The sequence below is a fragment of the Anguilla rostrata genome, chromosome 7, assembly GCF_018555375.3.
Source record: "Anguilla rostrata isolate EN2019 chromosome 7, ASM1855537v3, whole genome shotgun sequence".
Classification (NCBI taxonomy): Eukaryota; Metazoa; Chordata; class Actinopteri; order Anguilliformes; family Anguillidae; genus Anguilla; species Anguilla rostrata.
Window position 1 is genome coordinate 43,623,728 of NC_057939.1, and position 17,086 is coordinate 43,640,813.

Below are 17,086 nucleotides of genomic sequence, written 5' to 3' on the forward strand. Positions count from 1 at the left end.
TGTGGTCATTCTGCGAGAAATGGACAATACAGGGATTTTTCACAAGGTATCCAGCAGGGGGAGGACCTGCTTCGCAAATCTCTTTCTGAAAGTTGTGTTTTAAAGACGTATTGAGATGTAAAATGTATTCATGGATAAAATATAAAAGTTATCATCAATGTTACATCTGACAACCACAGACATGTGAACCCCTAAGAACAATTTTTGGGGTGTATGCTTTGTTACACAAGTATCAAACATAAAGAGGCGCAGTTTCCTCAACACATTATTAAATACGTTTATTTAGGCATAACATCATGAATGTAGCCCTGTGACTGGCAAGCTGTCCAGGGTATATTCTTGCCTCTCACCCAATACATGCTGGGATAGGCTCCAGCACCCCCCTTGACCCTTACCAGGAATAAGCAGGTATAGATAATGGATGGATAGATCATGAATGTAGCATATTGTAAATGTTTCTAGGACACTTGCATCACTGCCCTGTAATGAAGAAACAGTGTGTCTTTCACCCTGGGTCTCATAGATGTGCATAAATATATTCAAGGAACTGTTGCTTATAGTGCAGGGGAATTTCCTATTCAACGCCAATCATCACCTGCCAAACAGTCACCAGAGAGATTAAATGTCTTTTTTTCATTCCTGATCCTGCTTTTGTAAGTGAAAAGAACAAGTTTGTTTTGGAATCATTGTGCTTCGGTACCTCTGAAAACAGCACATTATTTTCCATTGCAGTGGCTGCAACTGCTCCAGCATTAACTTAGGTGGAAAAGAAGAAAATCTCTTCACACAAAACAAACACAGCACACACCGGACCAACAGGAGAGATTAAAGATATGTTTTTTATTTAAATCCTCTGGTCAGGTCAGATGTCACATGACTGAATCCCCTCCCACCTGAGGTTGTATAACGCTCCAGAGCTCCAGCCCTCCATGCTAACGCACAGCGGTAGGCAAACCTACGCACATTATGGCTGCTAATAAACTCTTCATTTGCATGAAAATAAATAAAATCTGATTACACTTTTTAACTTCTGAACGTCAATGCAATTCATCAAAACCTTGCATGCCAGTACAAAATAATCCAAAGACAAAGAAAAATAGAACTTTATCCATAAATAATGATAATAAAATATTTACAGTCATGATATTATTCTTTAATGATTTTCATGAGCATAAAAAATTAAACTTTCATAAATAACATTCAAAGCATTGTAACACCAGATATGCTGAAAAAAAAAAATCCAAATCAAAGTAACCTCAGTGGGATGACTATAATTAGCCCAGTGCTTCAGGTCCATTACAGTTGGCCCAGAGCTACAGGACTCTGTATTTACACTGTATTCTGAGGTCTAAGTGAAATGCAGCATAATCACTAAGCTTGGGTGAAGAAGCAGGTGGGGCTCGGTACAGAAAAACGACTGCGCTTCGCTCTGATGGTCCTGAGAATGCTGGTGTACCTGCTCACTGCCAACAGCAGGTTTTATGACACGATGACGCATAATATATTCACAGAATGTCCCATTCTAAATTGCCAAATTGCTAAATCTTTTTTTCTTCTTTTTTTTCCTGATAATTCATGTATTGTAAAGCGTCTTTGAGACTATGAAAAGCACTATATAAAATAAAAGTATTATTATTATTATTATTATTATTATTATTATTATTATTATTAATAATAATAAAATCAATTTGGCGGTTTCTATAGCAAAGTGGTTCATAACCGTGGCCAGTTATGGGTACGTATGACTCATGATAGAAAGTTAGATCGAAAGATGCAGTTACATGAGTGTGTCAAATTTCTCCAGAGGTATGCTGGTGTTCAGTACAATTGTGGTATATGTAAGCAAGCGTGTGGTATTGGTAAGGTAAGCATGCTTGTGGTACAGGTAAGCTTGCCTGTGGTATAGGTAAGCATGTTTGTGGTACAGGTAAGCTCGTCTGTGTTATAGAAAAGCATGTAGTTTAAGATGGCAGAACCCAACTCTCACCTCTGTCATGTTTTTGGTAAAGAGCTGAGTACAGGAGAGACCTCAGTAAAGGAGATCCATATTTCCAAGGTGCAGCAGAATTGAAGTGATGAAGGTTACAAAGTAGAGTCTGTTTGAAGCTTATTCAGGACACAAGAGGAAGAACTCCCGGATTTGGTCAGGCAATGGAGGTCCTGGTAATGAACCCCACCCCTCACAATGCCCTGCTCGACTCCAAACACACTCCAATAAGTCAGACTCCATCACCAACCAAAAAAAAAAAAACCCACTCATACCTCCCCCCCCCCCGCCACACACACACACACACACACACCTGCTTAAACAACTCCACTCCACCTTGTACCCCACTAAGTGGCTGACACCACCCCCATAGCCTCTGACCCCCAGTGCGCTCCTCTCATCCCACCCCCAGCCCTAGTCCCGCCCCTTCCCTCCTTCCCACCACGCCTCCTCTCCAGCCGGTCCAGTTTAGCCAGGTTCTCCTTCAGCAGTTTGGACCCTGGAGAGAGCTGCAGAGCCTGCTGGTAGTACAGCCGGGCGGAGGGGTAGTCTCCCTGCAAACAGAACCAGAACCAGAACCGCACAACCACTCAGTGAAGCGCCTAAAACAGGAGGGTTTTGGATCAGAACCAGGGCCCATATTCATCTATGGCCTCAGAGAAGTGCTGATTTAGAATCACTTTCCCCCCAACAATACTCTAACATTGTCCATTATGAGCTGAAACGCTAAGCTGATCCAAGATCAGTGTTTGGATGCTTCGTGAATAGAGGCTCAAGTTAGGTGAAGTAACGAGCCGGTCTAGGACTGCAGAGTTTGGTAACTTTGAAGGAATATATGCCATAATGCTTAGAACACAAGTACCCTGTGTGATACACACAGCCATCTTTACCTTCATGTGTTGAATTCCTCCCATATTCATCCATGCCTGTGACTGGTCAGGATTGAGCTCCACAGCTAGCCTGTAGCTCTGTGTGAGATGGGCCAAAAGGATGATGTCATTCGGATTGAGACAGAGAACCATTGTGCTATACATCAATGAGAAAGGAATCAACAGAATCTACAGGCCCAAAACACTTTTTTGGGTTTTGGGGTACTTTTTGTCACACTATGTGGTAATGTGGGACACCCAGTTCGACATGATTCACGGTTTGCTTTGTTGTGTGCTTTGGGGTACTTTGCATTACATTGTGGTATGCTTCATGATACTCTGTGGCATTTTTATGACACTGTATAATGATTTGTGATACTCTGGTGTTTTGGAGTAATCTGGCGTACTTATTGGTTTTTAGCAATACTTTTAATATACTTTGTGGTATTTTGGAGTACTTCTGGGATACATTGTTTTTCTGGGCCATTGCAAAGCACCATACATAATTTATGATGTAATAATAGTACATTCAAATTTAAAAAGAGGGAGAGTTAAAAACTTCAGGGGTAATGAACTAGCAATAAAGTAAGAAGTTATTACATTATGCCCAAAAAAGCTATTATGTTACAGGTTGAAGATTTTATTACGTTGTTGGATTTTTATTAGGTTATGAGCTTTATTACATTTTAGCTTTATTACACTGTGGTCAATTATTATGTTTTGGGCCATGGTACTAATGCAATCCTCAGTGCAGTAATGCTCTGTACCAATAGATGGAGCCAATGTTTTGATTACACAGGGTTTTTCTTTTCCAATTACCCAAACTGACCTTCTTGGGACACAGGTGGCCTGTTGAACTTTGCCCTTTCAGGTTTTTGTTACATCCAAAAACAAGCAGTCTCTTAATTTTTGTGTTTTTTATGTAACATATAGAATATTATGTAGGCTTATAGCCCACTGAGAAATAATTGATTTTGGGCAGGCTGGTGCTCATGGAAAGGACTAGTTTTGCAATATTAGCTTTGTGTTTCCATAAATAAAGCCTATTTAAATTTAAATCTGAGAAAGAGACAGAGAGGGAATGAGAAGGAAAGAAATAAAGAGAGATAGAGAGAGAAAGAGAGAGAGGACTGGAGGGTGAGAGGAACAGATGCTCTACCTGGAAAGCATGGTCCAGCAGGTTCATCTCTCTCAGCTGGTTTCCTTTGGAGAAGTGCAGCTCAGCCAGGACTGCCTCATCACTGGGGGTCAGCTGCAGAGCTTTCTCTAGAGCCTGCAGAGCCTGAACACACACACACACACACACACACACATACACATACACACACATACACACATACAAATACACACACACACACACATACACATACACACATAGACATGCACACACACACACCATACACACATACACACACACACACACACATACACATACACACATAAACATGCGCACACACACACCATACACACAGACACACACACACATACACAAGCACATACACACACACACATGCACACACACACACACATACAAATACACACGCACATGCGCAGAGGCACGCATGCACACACACACACACACACACTGTGAGCTGTTCTATACCTCAGGATTCCCTTGTTAGCTTAACTAGTTCACTTTATGATTTCCACACCTTGTTATGCTTCCATTATTCGCATTTCTCTTTCCAAATCCCTCATTACGACACCCTAATTTGCATACCTCGTTGTGACTCCCTCATTTGCATACCTCATTATGATTCCCTCTTTTGCTGTAAATGGCAGACAGGAGGCGGTGGCACTCAATGCAGCCTGCGTTTTTCGACAGGATCCCGAACGTCATTTTCTCCGCTTCTTTGGTTCGACCTGCCATGGCGAGGACTTGGGCCTGTGTGTGAAAACAGAAACACTGTAATCCAGATCGAACGCATTCACACAGAGGAGCACAGGACCACAGTAAACCAGATCAAACGCATTCACACAGAGAAGAAAAGAACCAAAGGAAACCAGATCAAACGCGTTCACACAGAGAAGAAAAGAACCAAAGGAAACCAGATCAAACGCATTCACACAGAGGAGCACAGAACCACAGTAAACCAGAGGGATCCAACTGCAGTCATACTGTAAATTACATCATTGTTATATTCCAGTCCGATGGAATTCTGGCACGTTTTTCTGAACAATGGCAAAGAACAATATGAGAAATAGATGTTTGACAGTATGAGGTAGATTTGGTTAAAGAGTTCTAGGCTGACTACAGAGTTCTGTGTTCTGTGTCCTGCGTTCTAGTCTCTAAATTCTATACTCTGAGTTCCTGGTTCTGTGCTCCGGGTTGTGGATACTGGGATGTGCTCAGGGATATATTCTGCACTACCAGGGCCAGCCAGATGTTGGCGCTGTCAGGCTGCAGGGCAGCTGCCTCGCGGTACACCTGCAGGGCCTCCTCGTAGCGGCCCGTGTTGTAATACAGCGCCCCCAGCGGGGTCAGGATCTCCACCTTCCGCACCACCTGCAGCGCCCTGGAGGCACAACCAGGGACAGGGGTCAGAGGTCACATTAGGCCACTTCTTTATATATAACACACTCATGCCCACACACACCCTCATTTACTCCTTACACATTCAATTCAATTAAATTTTATTTGTATAGTGTTTTTTTTTATTTATTTTTTTACAGAGAACTGTCACAAAGACACTTCACAGAGTAGCAAGGCAAGAAAAAGAGCAAAAAGAGCAAACAGAGCAAACACCAGGCTCAAACCCCCAGATGTCAGGAGGCAACCCAGCTATAGAGGGGGAACCCATTCTCCACTGACCAGCCTGCTGTAAAGTAGTGGTAGAATGGAATGTAACAGAAATTCTATAAGGGATCCATCAAAGCAAATAAAATGGGTTAAGCAGGTACCAGTTGAGTACACATGCACACACTCTCTCACTCACACATGCACACACAAACACACGCTGAGATGGTGTGATGTCACGGTCCTGGTCACCTCTTGTACCAGGACTCCGCCTCCTTGTTCTCAGTGGAGGAGCGCAGCAGGCGACCCAGATTCACCATGGCAACGTAGTGTGTGGGTTTGAGACGCACGGCATTCTGGTAGTGCACAGCCGCCCTCTCACTGTCACCTGGGTGGACAGAGCAGGAGCCCAGAGTCACACCAACAATTAGCACCTACACACACACACGAGGGGCGACATAGCTCAGGAGGTAAGAGCGGTTGTCTGGCAGTCAGAGGTTCGATCCCCCGCCCTGGGTGTGTCGAAGTGTCCCTGAGCAAGACACCTAACCCCTAATTGCTCCCAACGAGCTGACTGGTACCATGCATGGTAGCCTTTCACCGTTGGTGTGTGTGAGTGTGTGAGAGGCATGAATTGTAAAGCGCTTTGGATAATAGCACTATATAAATGCAGTCCATTTACCATTTACACACACACACACACATACCATCAGTGCATCTGCATGCACACGCACACTCAGCGTTAGTGTATCAGAATGCACATGCACACTGTCTATGCACAGCTTGTGTTAATATCAGTGACTCCCTGTGCGTGTGACGGGGATATTGGACTCACTCACCTGTGTCCACCAGAAACACTCCATAATTATTGTGCAGATCGGAACTGTCTGGGCAGTTCTCAATACCCTGCAGGTAGATGTCATTGGCTTCAGCAAACCGCTTCTGTAGGATACAGAAATAACTGGGGCAAATATTCGCAAACTGAATTCGAAAGCACTATTGCGCTTTATGAATACTGCACTGATCTAGGATCAGCCATGACCACGAGGCCATAATGCATAATATTATGTTGTGGACAAAGGAAACCTGGCCCTAGATCAGCACTCAGAGCCTGAGTAAAGAACCCCCCATTAATAAAGGCCCTTGAGGTTGCTATTATCGAGGTGGGGCCTTACCTGCTCAGCAAAAAGGGAAGCCAGGCTGGAGTACGCATCAGCAAAGTGTCGGCCAAAAAGAATGGAGTCTCTCAGCAGTCGCTCCGCCTCTTCCTCCTTCCCCTGAGACCTAAAATACCACAGGGCAGGGCTTTAGAGAAGCTCCATAAATACACGTGCACACAAGCACACATTGCTGCTTTTTGAAGGTGAGAAAGTAAGTATGCTGTGATTTAAAATGTTCACTCATCTCCAGGGATACACAGTCCTCTAAGAGGGGACTAGAGTCAGGCTGTTCCTGAGATCAGACACTCTGTCTCTTTTCACTGATGTCCTTTTATCTACTGATCTGTCAGGCCGTGTGTGTGTGCGCGTGTGTGTGTGTGCGTGCGGGCATGTGTGTGCGCATGCATGTGTATGCGCGTGTGTGGTTACTTACTTTAGCAGGTTGCCCAGATTGAACAGGGCTCTGTTGTGCTGGGGGTTAGTCTCCAGAGCCCTCCTGTAGTGCTCCTCTGCCTCCTCTGCGTGGTGCGTTAGAGTGCCCAGATTATTCATGGCACTAGCATGCTGTGGGTACAGCCTGTAGGAGAGAGAGAGAGACGGGGGGAGAGGGAGAGAGATAGAGATAGAGGAGAGATGCAAACTTCCAGAGAGAACCGCACAGTTGGGAGGACAGGGGTCAGTACATGTCCTGAGGGACAGAAAATTAGCATTCACGTTTTCCATAAATTAGCATTTCTGTGCACAATATGAGATTTTGTGCTGAATCTGAGGTTCTGGGCTGAATATGTATGTTGTAGTTGCATGTGAATATGTCTGTGGACATTTACAGTGAGCGTAAGTGTAAGTGAACATTGGTGACTGTATGGAGGGGCAGCATTGGCCATATTGAGCCCTCACCGCAGTGCGGTCTTGTAGTGGTGGATGGCTTCGGCATTGCGGCCCTGGTCTTTCAGGAAGTTGGCATAGTTGTAGTGAACCTTGGCATTGTGAGGCAGGGTCTGGATGCCAGATCTACAGAGAGAGAGAGAGAGACGGAGAGAGAGACAGAGAGAGATATTCATGAGAGGTAAGGCTACATGCACACACACATTCGCATACACAGTCACTTGCACTCACATACACATTCACACACACACACACACACACACAATTAATCAATTAATGCAAACTTGCTTGCACACACGCTCGCCCTCACCTGAACAGTGCCTCACGGGAGAGCCACACCTCATTCTGCTGGACTGTCTTCCAGGAGAAGAGCAGCAGGAGCAGCAGCATGGAGACAGTGAGGGCCGTGGAGCCCCACCGACCAATCAACGAACACAGCCTGTTCATCCCCTGCACCACCAGGATACAGTACCCCATACTGAGAGAGAGAGAGAGAGAGAGAGAGAGAGAGAGAGAGAGGCAGAGAGAGAAACAGAGAGAGACTTAGACAGAGTGAGAAAAAAATGGAAGAGGCAGTCAGTTGAAAAGCTGCAGATTTATTTCCCAAACTGCACGTTAGCACTGTTGCTAACAGGCCTGGCTACCAGCACTCAGTGAGCTACTCCATTGTCAGCTCTCACGGCCAATCAGAACCCATGGCTCAGAACCCCTGTTTACCACCTCCCTCGCAGTAAAGACTAATCATGCGCAGAATGGCCTCCTAATGGTGACTGGACCTTAAGGGTCAACACACCACGTTCACTACAAATGCAAACGACGTCACATCATTCAGCTTTGCTGCTGATCATGAATCTGTCATTAGACCACTTCATTTGGTTGCCATCGTTACTCTTCCTGTAGCGTGTGCAGTCTGTCTGTTAACCCAGAAACACTGAAATAAACATCAAACAAGCACAGATGCCTGACAGCAATTCAATTTCCCCCCGATCTCACCTGTTACCTGCTCATTCAGCAGGCAAATAACATGCTCTGATAGGTGCAGACGGATTTTCTCAGGTACAACCACAATATTTTTTCAAGAATTCACTCATGTAGAGTAGTAGGGTTTGTTCAAGTAGAGTATCAGATGTTCACTCCGCCATATTACTGGAGGGCAGAGTGATGATGTAGCAGTCCTAAATTATCTGAATTAATGAGCTATCTGATTATATCAGTTCAGCCCCCATTCCTGGGGCATGGTACTACAGCAGGACCCATCTATGAAAAGGTCACTAAATATGCCCTTATGTACCACGCAATGTAATGTAATATCTTGCTAATGTACACTAATGTACTGTTGCATAATGTAACATTGCTATTGTGCTAATGTAACATGTAATGTCTCCATAGGGTATTAATGTGTATTAATGTGTAATAACAAGTGGTATACATACAAGAACACATTAATATAGGGTTTGTGACACATTAGTGGAGCTTTTATGACCTCTACATAATGGATATACACCTCCTTAGCGTAGAGGAATCTTATGACCAGCTTATTACAATAGACATAAGGTGACGTTATGAAACATGATTTTGAGCATTTTTATGACACCGGTGACAAAGCATCATATTTCACACACCCGTCATAAACCAGTTGTTATAAGCTGGCTATAGGATTTAAGCAGATATAGTTATGATGCATTATGTATGTTTTTGTATCATACGGGGAAAAAGCCAGATGAGGTCAGGTGTTCTAACAGCAAGGCAAGCTAACTGGGGGAGAAGGTAAGGCAACGCCAACTGCAATAAACTCTAACAACGTGGGAAAAATACATAATAAGTTAAGTCATTAAAAACAACAATGGAGAATAAGATAAGTAAAACGCAGGATTAAAGGCCTGCGTCATCCTATGAGTCCCTTCCCAAATCTCCTTACGTTCTGCATCCCTTTGAGGTTTTTACACACTTCAGTCGGAAAAACTGTTTTAACAGCAAAAATGCAACAACAAAAAAAAAGCGCTGGAGTCAGTAAAAAGAAGATACGCTCATCGAGCTCCGCGAGTTCAAAAATGTCCAGATATGCCGAACGCGTAAACGCGGCGCAGAAGCAAACTAAGTTTCTCGAGTTAAAGAGAAAAGCAGAAGGTCGCTCGGCTGAAAACCTGCCCTCACACAAACTCGAGGAAACCCTGCAGCTTGCCATGCAGATCCCTCAGCATTCAGAGGAGAGGAGGGGGAAAAAAAACGAAAAAAGGATGAGGCTAATGAACGTGATAAGAACAGACTCGCACAGAACATTGTCGGTTAAAGCTTTAAAGCTTTAATGTCTGACTGCTGAGAAGGTGAACAGAACGAGTCTGCAACTGCCCTGCTGTTTACAGTATTATGTGCTATACACCGTAATGACCCACAGAGACAGAGAGGGGTGGGGGGAATGGAGAGAGGGGGGAAAGGGAAAGAAATAATATATCCTTTGACAATATTACCTCGGTTGTCCAGCCAATAAAGCACCACTAAATTGAGAGAGAGGGAAAAAGCAAGAAAGAGCTAAAGAGGAGACTTATGTAGTGATAGAGATAAGGAGAGAGCAATGGGGAGATAGAGAGAACAGAAAGAGATCATCACCCTGCAACTGTTCTGAGCAGTGGCATATAGAGTGGCCCGGGGGTTCATGTGGTCATATTGCCGGGGGCAACTGTCTGCTTCCACTGGAATGAGGTCACAGTGACATGTCCGGAGAGTTCCAGCAGGCAATGTAAAAAAAACAACATGCTCTGAAAATACTGCCCTGCCTTCCCAGAGACACAGAGCACTGAGCACGCTGGGTCTGTGTCAGCAGGCTGGGCTTCAGTTCTGATGTTTTGGCTTTGGAGAGGTCGGCTGCCAGATGGCACAGGGCAAGTGTCACCCTTGAGCCTCTACGCGTGGCCTGGAGGTGAAACTCCGGAATGGTCCATAAATGCTGAACTTGTGAGCTATGAGCTATCGATCAGAACAGTGTCACACAGAGCATGAGATGCTTCTCAGCGATGTGTGGACAGGAGATGCTCTAATCTCTGTCTTCCGCGGAATAACAGGAAGTACCTCCGTCTTCACTGAAGTTATTGTCTGTCTGGCCGTTCACTTAGTAACAGTCTAGAAGGGCTGAATAGCCTGTTCTCCTCATTATGTATTCTTATGTTTGAATACGATACTGGGAGCTACAGAGCGAAATTAATTCTCAATAGGGTTTTGCATTCGTCAGTCTTACCTCACCCTCCCTCTTTCTCTCTCTCTCACTCTCTCTCTCTCAGGACCTTCAAATACCTCCCTCCAATTTCCCAGCTGACTGCTCTTCTAACACCACTCAGCAGGTGATAAAGTAAACAGTATATTATTGTGACCGCATCACCTTCAGTGTCTCCCAGCGTCCTCTCTGTTTCTGACACATGCACAGAGGGCTCATTCCAGAAAGCAGAGATGGTCATCGGTCCGTGACACATTACAAAGGACAACTTAACGCAACGCAAGCTTTCTCTAAATCCCATTTCTAAAGGCTAATAGGCATGCATTCATGATGTGCATTATGGGTAAAGGGCAGAAAAAAAGCATAATTCACAGAGGGGCAATGGAGTGCATCAGTAAATGGCTTCCCACTGGCACAATGACTGAGGTTCCACAGGGCACTGCACTGTGGGATTTATTCTTGGCGTGTTTTGTATGTGTTTATCTTTAATGAGGCTGCCCAACCCGCGTTTCTCACCTGCAAATAATAAGGAAACAAATTCTTTTGCGACTCGGCCTGTCATTTACACTGCAGGTCATTAATACGTAGAGAGAGAGAGAGAGAGGCAGAGAGAGACCTGAACAGAAATTTAATTTTTAGAAAATGAGAGAGAGAGGGAGGAAAACTAATTAAACAGAATGAAAGAGGGCTTGAGAAAGAGAGGAAAAAATCACTGAAAAGCACTGGTTAACATGCTGCATAAACCAGAGGCTCACCAGGGATAATGCCTTTCAGATGTGCATGCATGTGTGTGTGTGTGCTTGTGTGTGCATGTGCATGTGTCCACGTGTGTGTGAGCGTCTGTGTGAGTGAACGTGTGTGAGTGAGTACATGTGCACGTGTGTGAGAGGACATTTGAGTGTCTGAGCGAGTATGTGTGTGAGCAAGCGTGTATGTGAGCGAGCGTGTGTGTGTGTGTGTGTGTGTGTGCATGTGTGTATGTGCATTGGGGGATGGGGTTATGAATATGCATGTAGAGTAATCTCATTGCCTCAAACTGGGAAGAAAATCCAGTTGTGTTTAAAGGAGGGAAACAGGCATTTAAAGAGAACATGAGCTCTAGAACTGTAAGTTAATGCACCTCAGGCTAACAAAGTTGCATCAGCATAACAAAGTCTGATTCAAACCTCTTCTCCTCCAAAGCACAGAGCTCTGATCTCAAACTCATGAATAATCATTTTTCCACAGTGACAGACATATTTCACTGCTTATACAGCTGAGCTTGTCAATCACAACCAGCGAGAAGCAAACCTGCTAAACAACAGGTGAGTGGAATACAATAACACCCTGATACAGCAGGTATGGCCCAAACACAGTCACCTGGGTGTGCCGAGGATATATGCACACGCAAGCACACACACACACACGCACACACACACGCGCATACAAACACACACACACACACACACTAACCTGGGCATGTACAGGATTCGCTCAGCCACCACAAAGCCCACGCGGAAGAACAGGTTGCTGGCTGGGATGAAGGGAAACACCAGGAACAGCAGCCCAACCAACACCTCCCGCTTCTGTGAGCCCTGGGAGAGAGGAGAGAGAACATCATTGATATACACACACACACGCACACACACACACACACACATACACACTCACACAAACACGCACAAGCACACATACACACGCTCTCTCACAGACACACGCACATGCACACACGCACACAAATACACACACACACACTCTCCCACACACACAGATGCACAATCGCACCTTCCACATTCACCAAATTCTTAATTACTCTGAAAAGCCACAATTAATGAGCTTAACGACTAAGCTGGCAAAGTTCATGTCACTAAGACTTTAGCAGGAAAAACATAATTAATTAATATTACATGAAGTCAATATCTGGGCCATTTCTTTTTTAATTAGTCACATTGTCTTACCATATGTATTTATAGCATTCACAGCTTAATTCCCTAAATGAATCTATCTGCCGCTTCATTCCCTGGCTCAATAACTGCAGCATATGGCATGCCAAGGTGTGAAAAAAATGAACTCAATCGCTTCTCATCACTCCTGTTGGTTGGAGCACCCCACTTAATCTGAGTTTGGGGGGGGGGGGGGCAAACCCCCATGACACCAGACAGGGGCTCTTCACTAAATAAATGCCAAGACAGAGTGAGGCCTGTCATTTGGGAAATGATGATGACGTTAAAGGTCATCGCTGTCCTTTGGTTTTCAGAGCACTGCTAGTGGAGCTGTGCTCCTCTCGAAGGCTGTGTCCAAACATAGAAACCAAAGGTCACATCTATTTGGCGGAAAGCTCCGTCGGGTAGAGATGCACTCCAAACAGCAATTCAAATGATTATTCCAGTTTGTAACCTTGTTTATTACAACTGACCTCTGTTTGCTGGTGAACCCTTCAAGGGTGCATATCATTGTATACTGTATACTCTCTCCGCACATACTGTAAACATGCTATACACGAAGTACGCACACTGTACACACACCGTACACCAATTGTACATTCGCTGTACGCATACCTTACATATGCAGTCCATAAAATATAAATTTTCTGAGCACACTCCGTACACTGTCAATTTTAAACAAGGTAAAGTGTACTGCAATATCTCTTATTCTTTAATACAGGCCTAGAAAGTAAATGGGAAAATAATAATTTCACTGGGGTCAAGGGTTACAGCTGCCAACCCAACAAATCACTCCTTTCTAAATTAAGTGTTTGATAATATTTTAATGAGATCAGCAGCAGCTCAAAGTGAAACACACACACACACGTATGCACATACGCATGAAAGCACGCGCGCGCACACACACACACTCACACACACAGTTCTGTAGTCCTGATTCGCTGTAGCTAACATGCAAAGCCCTACAAAGCTTGCTGACTGAAAGACAATGGAAAGCGAAAAAATATTATTAATATAACTATATAACTGGGTTATAAAATTAAGGCTTCTGAACAATTAAGTAAACATGAAATATGAACCTATATTTAATATCTATAATTGCTAGTAATGTCAGTCTCATTCCTGAACCATGCAGAGCACAAGAAAAACATGTTCATATTCTGCATTGTCTTCATGGTTTCAGTTTATACTCCCCATGGTGTAATGGGTCAGTGTGCCATAAATTATTCAGTCAGTCAATATATGATCACACTCCTGTAGGAGTGAATTCACACCTCCGTCTCATTAGCGGCTGGTTTGACTGTTCGTTACTACCACAGGCTTCCAGGCAGGTTAAATCAACCATCACACACAGCCATAGCAGAACTCAGAGAACACAGAACCTGCAACATAGCTACAGCAGAACCCAGAACACAGACCCTGGAACACAGCTACAGCAAAACCCAGAACACAGAACTTGGAACACGGTTACAGCAGAACCATTAATACGTTTATCTAATCGCTTTAGGAGTTGTATTGCATGCTTTATGATTTTACATGGATGTTAGCTCAGATATAGGAATACATAGATATATGAATCTATGTTTTGTACTGTGGTTCTTGGTTGCATAAGTTAACGTACATTAATTCTTTGCCGTTGCACCTACATTCACTGGTCAGGCAATGTGGTTCACCAGGTCTGACACTATAACTATAATATATGCACTGACTCCCTCATTGCAAGCTGATCTCCAAAATCAGTGAATGTAATGTAATGTACAGTCAGAAGAACTCATTCACCTGCAGATTTGTCAGGCAGTATAGGCACAAGCAGATCATTACCACCCCCAGCAGCAGGGTGGCGATGTTGCGCACATCCCACAGGGACTCCACCAGTGGGATGCTGCCCACCTGCCAGTCATAGCACAGCGTGATGGGGGCCAGCAGCAGGCCAGCGTTAAAGGCCAACAGATACAAGTAGGTGAGGAACCTGGGGGAGAGCACAGGGAGCATCAATCAATCAACCAATCAAATCAATCAGAGGGAGGGACTGTACCATTTTAATGCAATCAGGGGAGGGACTGTATCATTTTAATACAATCGGAGGAGGGACCGCACACTATTAACACAATCGGGGGAGGGACTGTACCATTTGCCACAATCAGGAGAAGGAATGTAGCAGTTTAATACAAATGGGGAAGGGACTGTGCCATTTTACAACAATCAGTGGAAGAACTGTACCATTTAACAACAATTAGGGGAGGGACTGTACCATTTTAATTAGCAAGGCAGGGGTCAATTCCATTTCATTCCAATGAATTCAGGACTAAAATGTAGTAAAATTTAACTCATGTCATTAAAATTCAAGACTTCATCCTGCTGAATGTGAGAATGAAGAGGATTCCTCAGAGTTTAGGCACAACATTAAGGAGTGAGAAAATCAAAGCTGGCCTAACAGAAGCACTGGGCATTTGTCTCACTTTTGATTGCATTGGAAATTTGACACGTTCTTGTTAGGCTATTAACACCACAGATCCACTGGTGTTAACCAAAGCCCAAAACTGTGAGAAGGAGGGGGGGGGGAGGGGGCACACAACTCCGCGCTGAAAATTTCCTCTTCAAACTCTTCAAACACTGATACATACTTCCTCCAGTCCTCAGGGAAATAAGTTCATCCGTAATTCAGTAATTAAAAACAACATCAATATCAACTCTGCTACCACCAACATAACCTTCTCATCACATATGGGTGCTTGTTGTAAAGCCTTAAAGCATTCAGAATCGGAATAAATGTTTTGACTTATCTATCAGTACAAAACAGCATGCACGTACAACCAAAAAAAGCATAAACTTAATTGCTACAGTTCATCAAATAAGCTTTAAAAAAAATTGACTACATTTTTTTTTTACTTTTAAATAAATGAATCAAATACCAACGAGTACCAAAGATATGAAGCAGAACTGTGCAGCTCTCCAGCACCAGAATTTGGACGCCCTGATACAGACATGCATTTCAGATACACACAGCACACAGACAGAAGTCGCTTTGATTCTCCACAGATACCACAGAATGTCTGACACAGGATGGGCTGTGAGTCCATAAGCACGCCAAACGCAGGGCAGGATTAAGTATTGATTTGCAGAGGGATATCATAAATACGTGACAGACACTTCAATGATTTATACAGAAATATCATTGGCCAACACATGGTATTAAGTGCCTAACTGACAGCCGGGGTGTAGCAGTGAATCCACAGTACAGTAAGCCTATTAAAGACCTTAGCGAGTTATGATACTGAAATATCATCACTACATGATTCATTTAATTATTAGTTCTTACCTGCACAAGGTTTACGACAGCAGTTTATGGGCTACGAATAACAAACTCTATAGCTCAAGAGTAACATGGCAGTAATCTAGGATCGGACCACACAAGCACTCTGTATATCAGTGCACTATCAGTGTTCTATAGCACTGCGGCACTTCCCTTCATGGCGATGGCTTCTACCTTGAGTGGCTGTGGGATTTTGAGATGCAAAGTTCCCTATTTCCTGGTCCCTGTAGTCCTGGAAGTTCTACACGATTGTACAGCATTATCTTTAGAAGCAATAGCGCAGTTAGTGACATTAGCCAAGTTGTACACTAGAGCCATTAGCAGTCCTAGTATGTTAGCAGCATCAACGGTGTTTGTGGCATTAGCACCACTAATAGCATTACCAGTGTTCACATAGCAATTAGAATGAATTCCATTACCAGCATTAGTGGAACATTATCAGTGTTAGCAACATTAGCAGTGCTAGCAGCACTAGCTGAAGGACTTGAGCCTTGTTAGTGGTGAGCAGTGACTGCTGTCTCAGGGTTACCTGGTGAGAAGGTGAGGGCAGAAGGAGGCTGGATTGTCTTGCTCAGAGAAAAGGGGCATGGAGCCGCCCATCACCCAGATACGGAAGGACATGATGACTGCCACCTGCAGGGGAGAAAAAACACTGCAGGTTCACTACAGTTCACTTCATCACGGAGAGCAAACATACTCAAACACTAGAGACTTCCAGAATGTGATCAGTTGGGATTAAAAGCAGAGACATTTTTGGAGGGGAAAGATTCCCTTTATCAGAGTGCCACTCCAGCCACAGGAGATCTGACCACTGCCAAGAAGATAAACACGCTAATCTGATTACAACAGCCCAACACATACCAGCACATACCTGCACATGAAAACAGTGCTTAAGCTAGGTATGCCTTTCATGTCACAAACATCCAAATAAAATACATATACAGTAATGTCCTTCACACTGTATACACACACACACATATACACACAGAGAAACTACAAACACAC

The 17,086-nt window shown here is 44.0% G+C and overlaps 1 protein-coding gene across 1 annotated transcript in view; it reads right to left on the reverse strand.

Moving 5' to 3' along the window:
- Positions 1 to 821: 821 nt before the first annotated feature.
- LOC135259782 (protein O-mannosyl-transferase TMTC1-like) overlaps positions 822 to 17,086 on the reverse strand; it is a 29,626-nt gene continuing 13,361 nt past the window's right edge. The window contains exons 6-19 of the mRNA XM_064344517.1: positions 16,611 to 16,714; positions 14,548 to 14,737; positions 12,299 to 12,420; positions 7,949 to 8,116; positions 7,651 to 7,764; positions 7,187 to 7,330; positions 6,769 to 6,877; positions 6,433 to 6,535; positions 5,846 to 5,981; positions 5,228 to 5,372; positions 4,604 to 4,741; positions 4,016 to 4,138; positions 2,878 to 2,955; positions 822 to 2,541 (exon numbers count right to left, since the gene is read on the reverse strand). Of these exons, the coding sequence (XP_064200587.1) occupies positions 2,335 to 2,541; positions 2,878 to 2,955; positions 4,016 to 4,138; positions 4,604 to 4,741; positions 5,228 to 5,372; positions 5,846 to 5,981; positions 6,433 to 6,535; positions 6,769 to 6,877; positions 7,187 to 7,330; positions 7,651 to 7,764; positions 7,949 to 8,116; positions 12,299 to 12,420; positions 14,548 to 14,737; positions 16,611 to 16,714 (1,881 nt within the window). The 3' untranslated portion in view covers positions 822 to 2,334. The remainder of the gene's footprint in view (positions 2,542 to 2,877; positions 2,956 to 4,015; positions 4,139 to 4,603; positions 4,742 to 5,227; positions 5,373 to 5,845; positions 5,982 to 6,432; positions 6,536 to 6,768; positions 6,878 to 7,186; positions 7,331 to 7,650; positions 7,765 to 7,948; positions 8,117 to 12,298; positions 12,421 to 14,547; positions 14,738 to 16,610; positions 16,715 to 17,086) is intronic.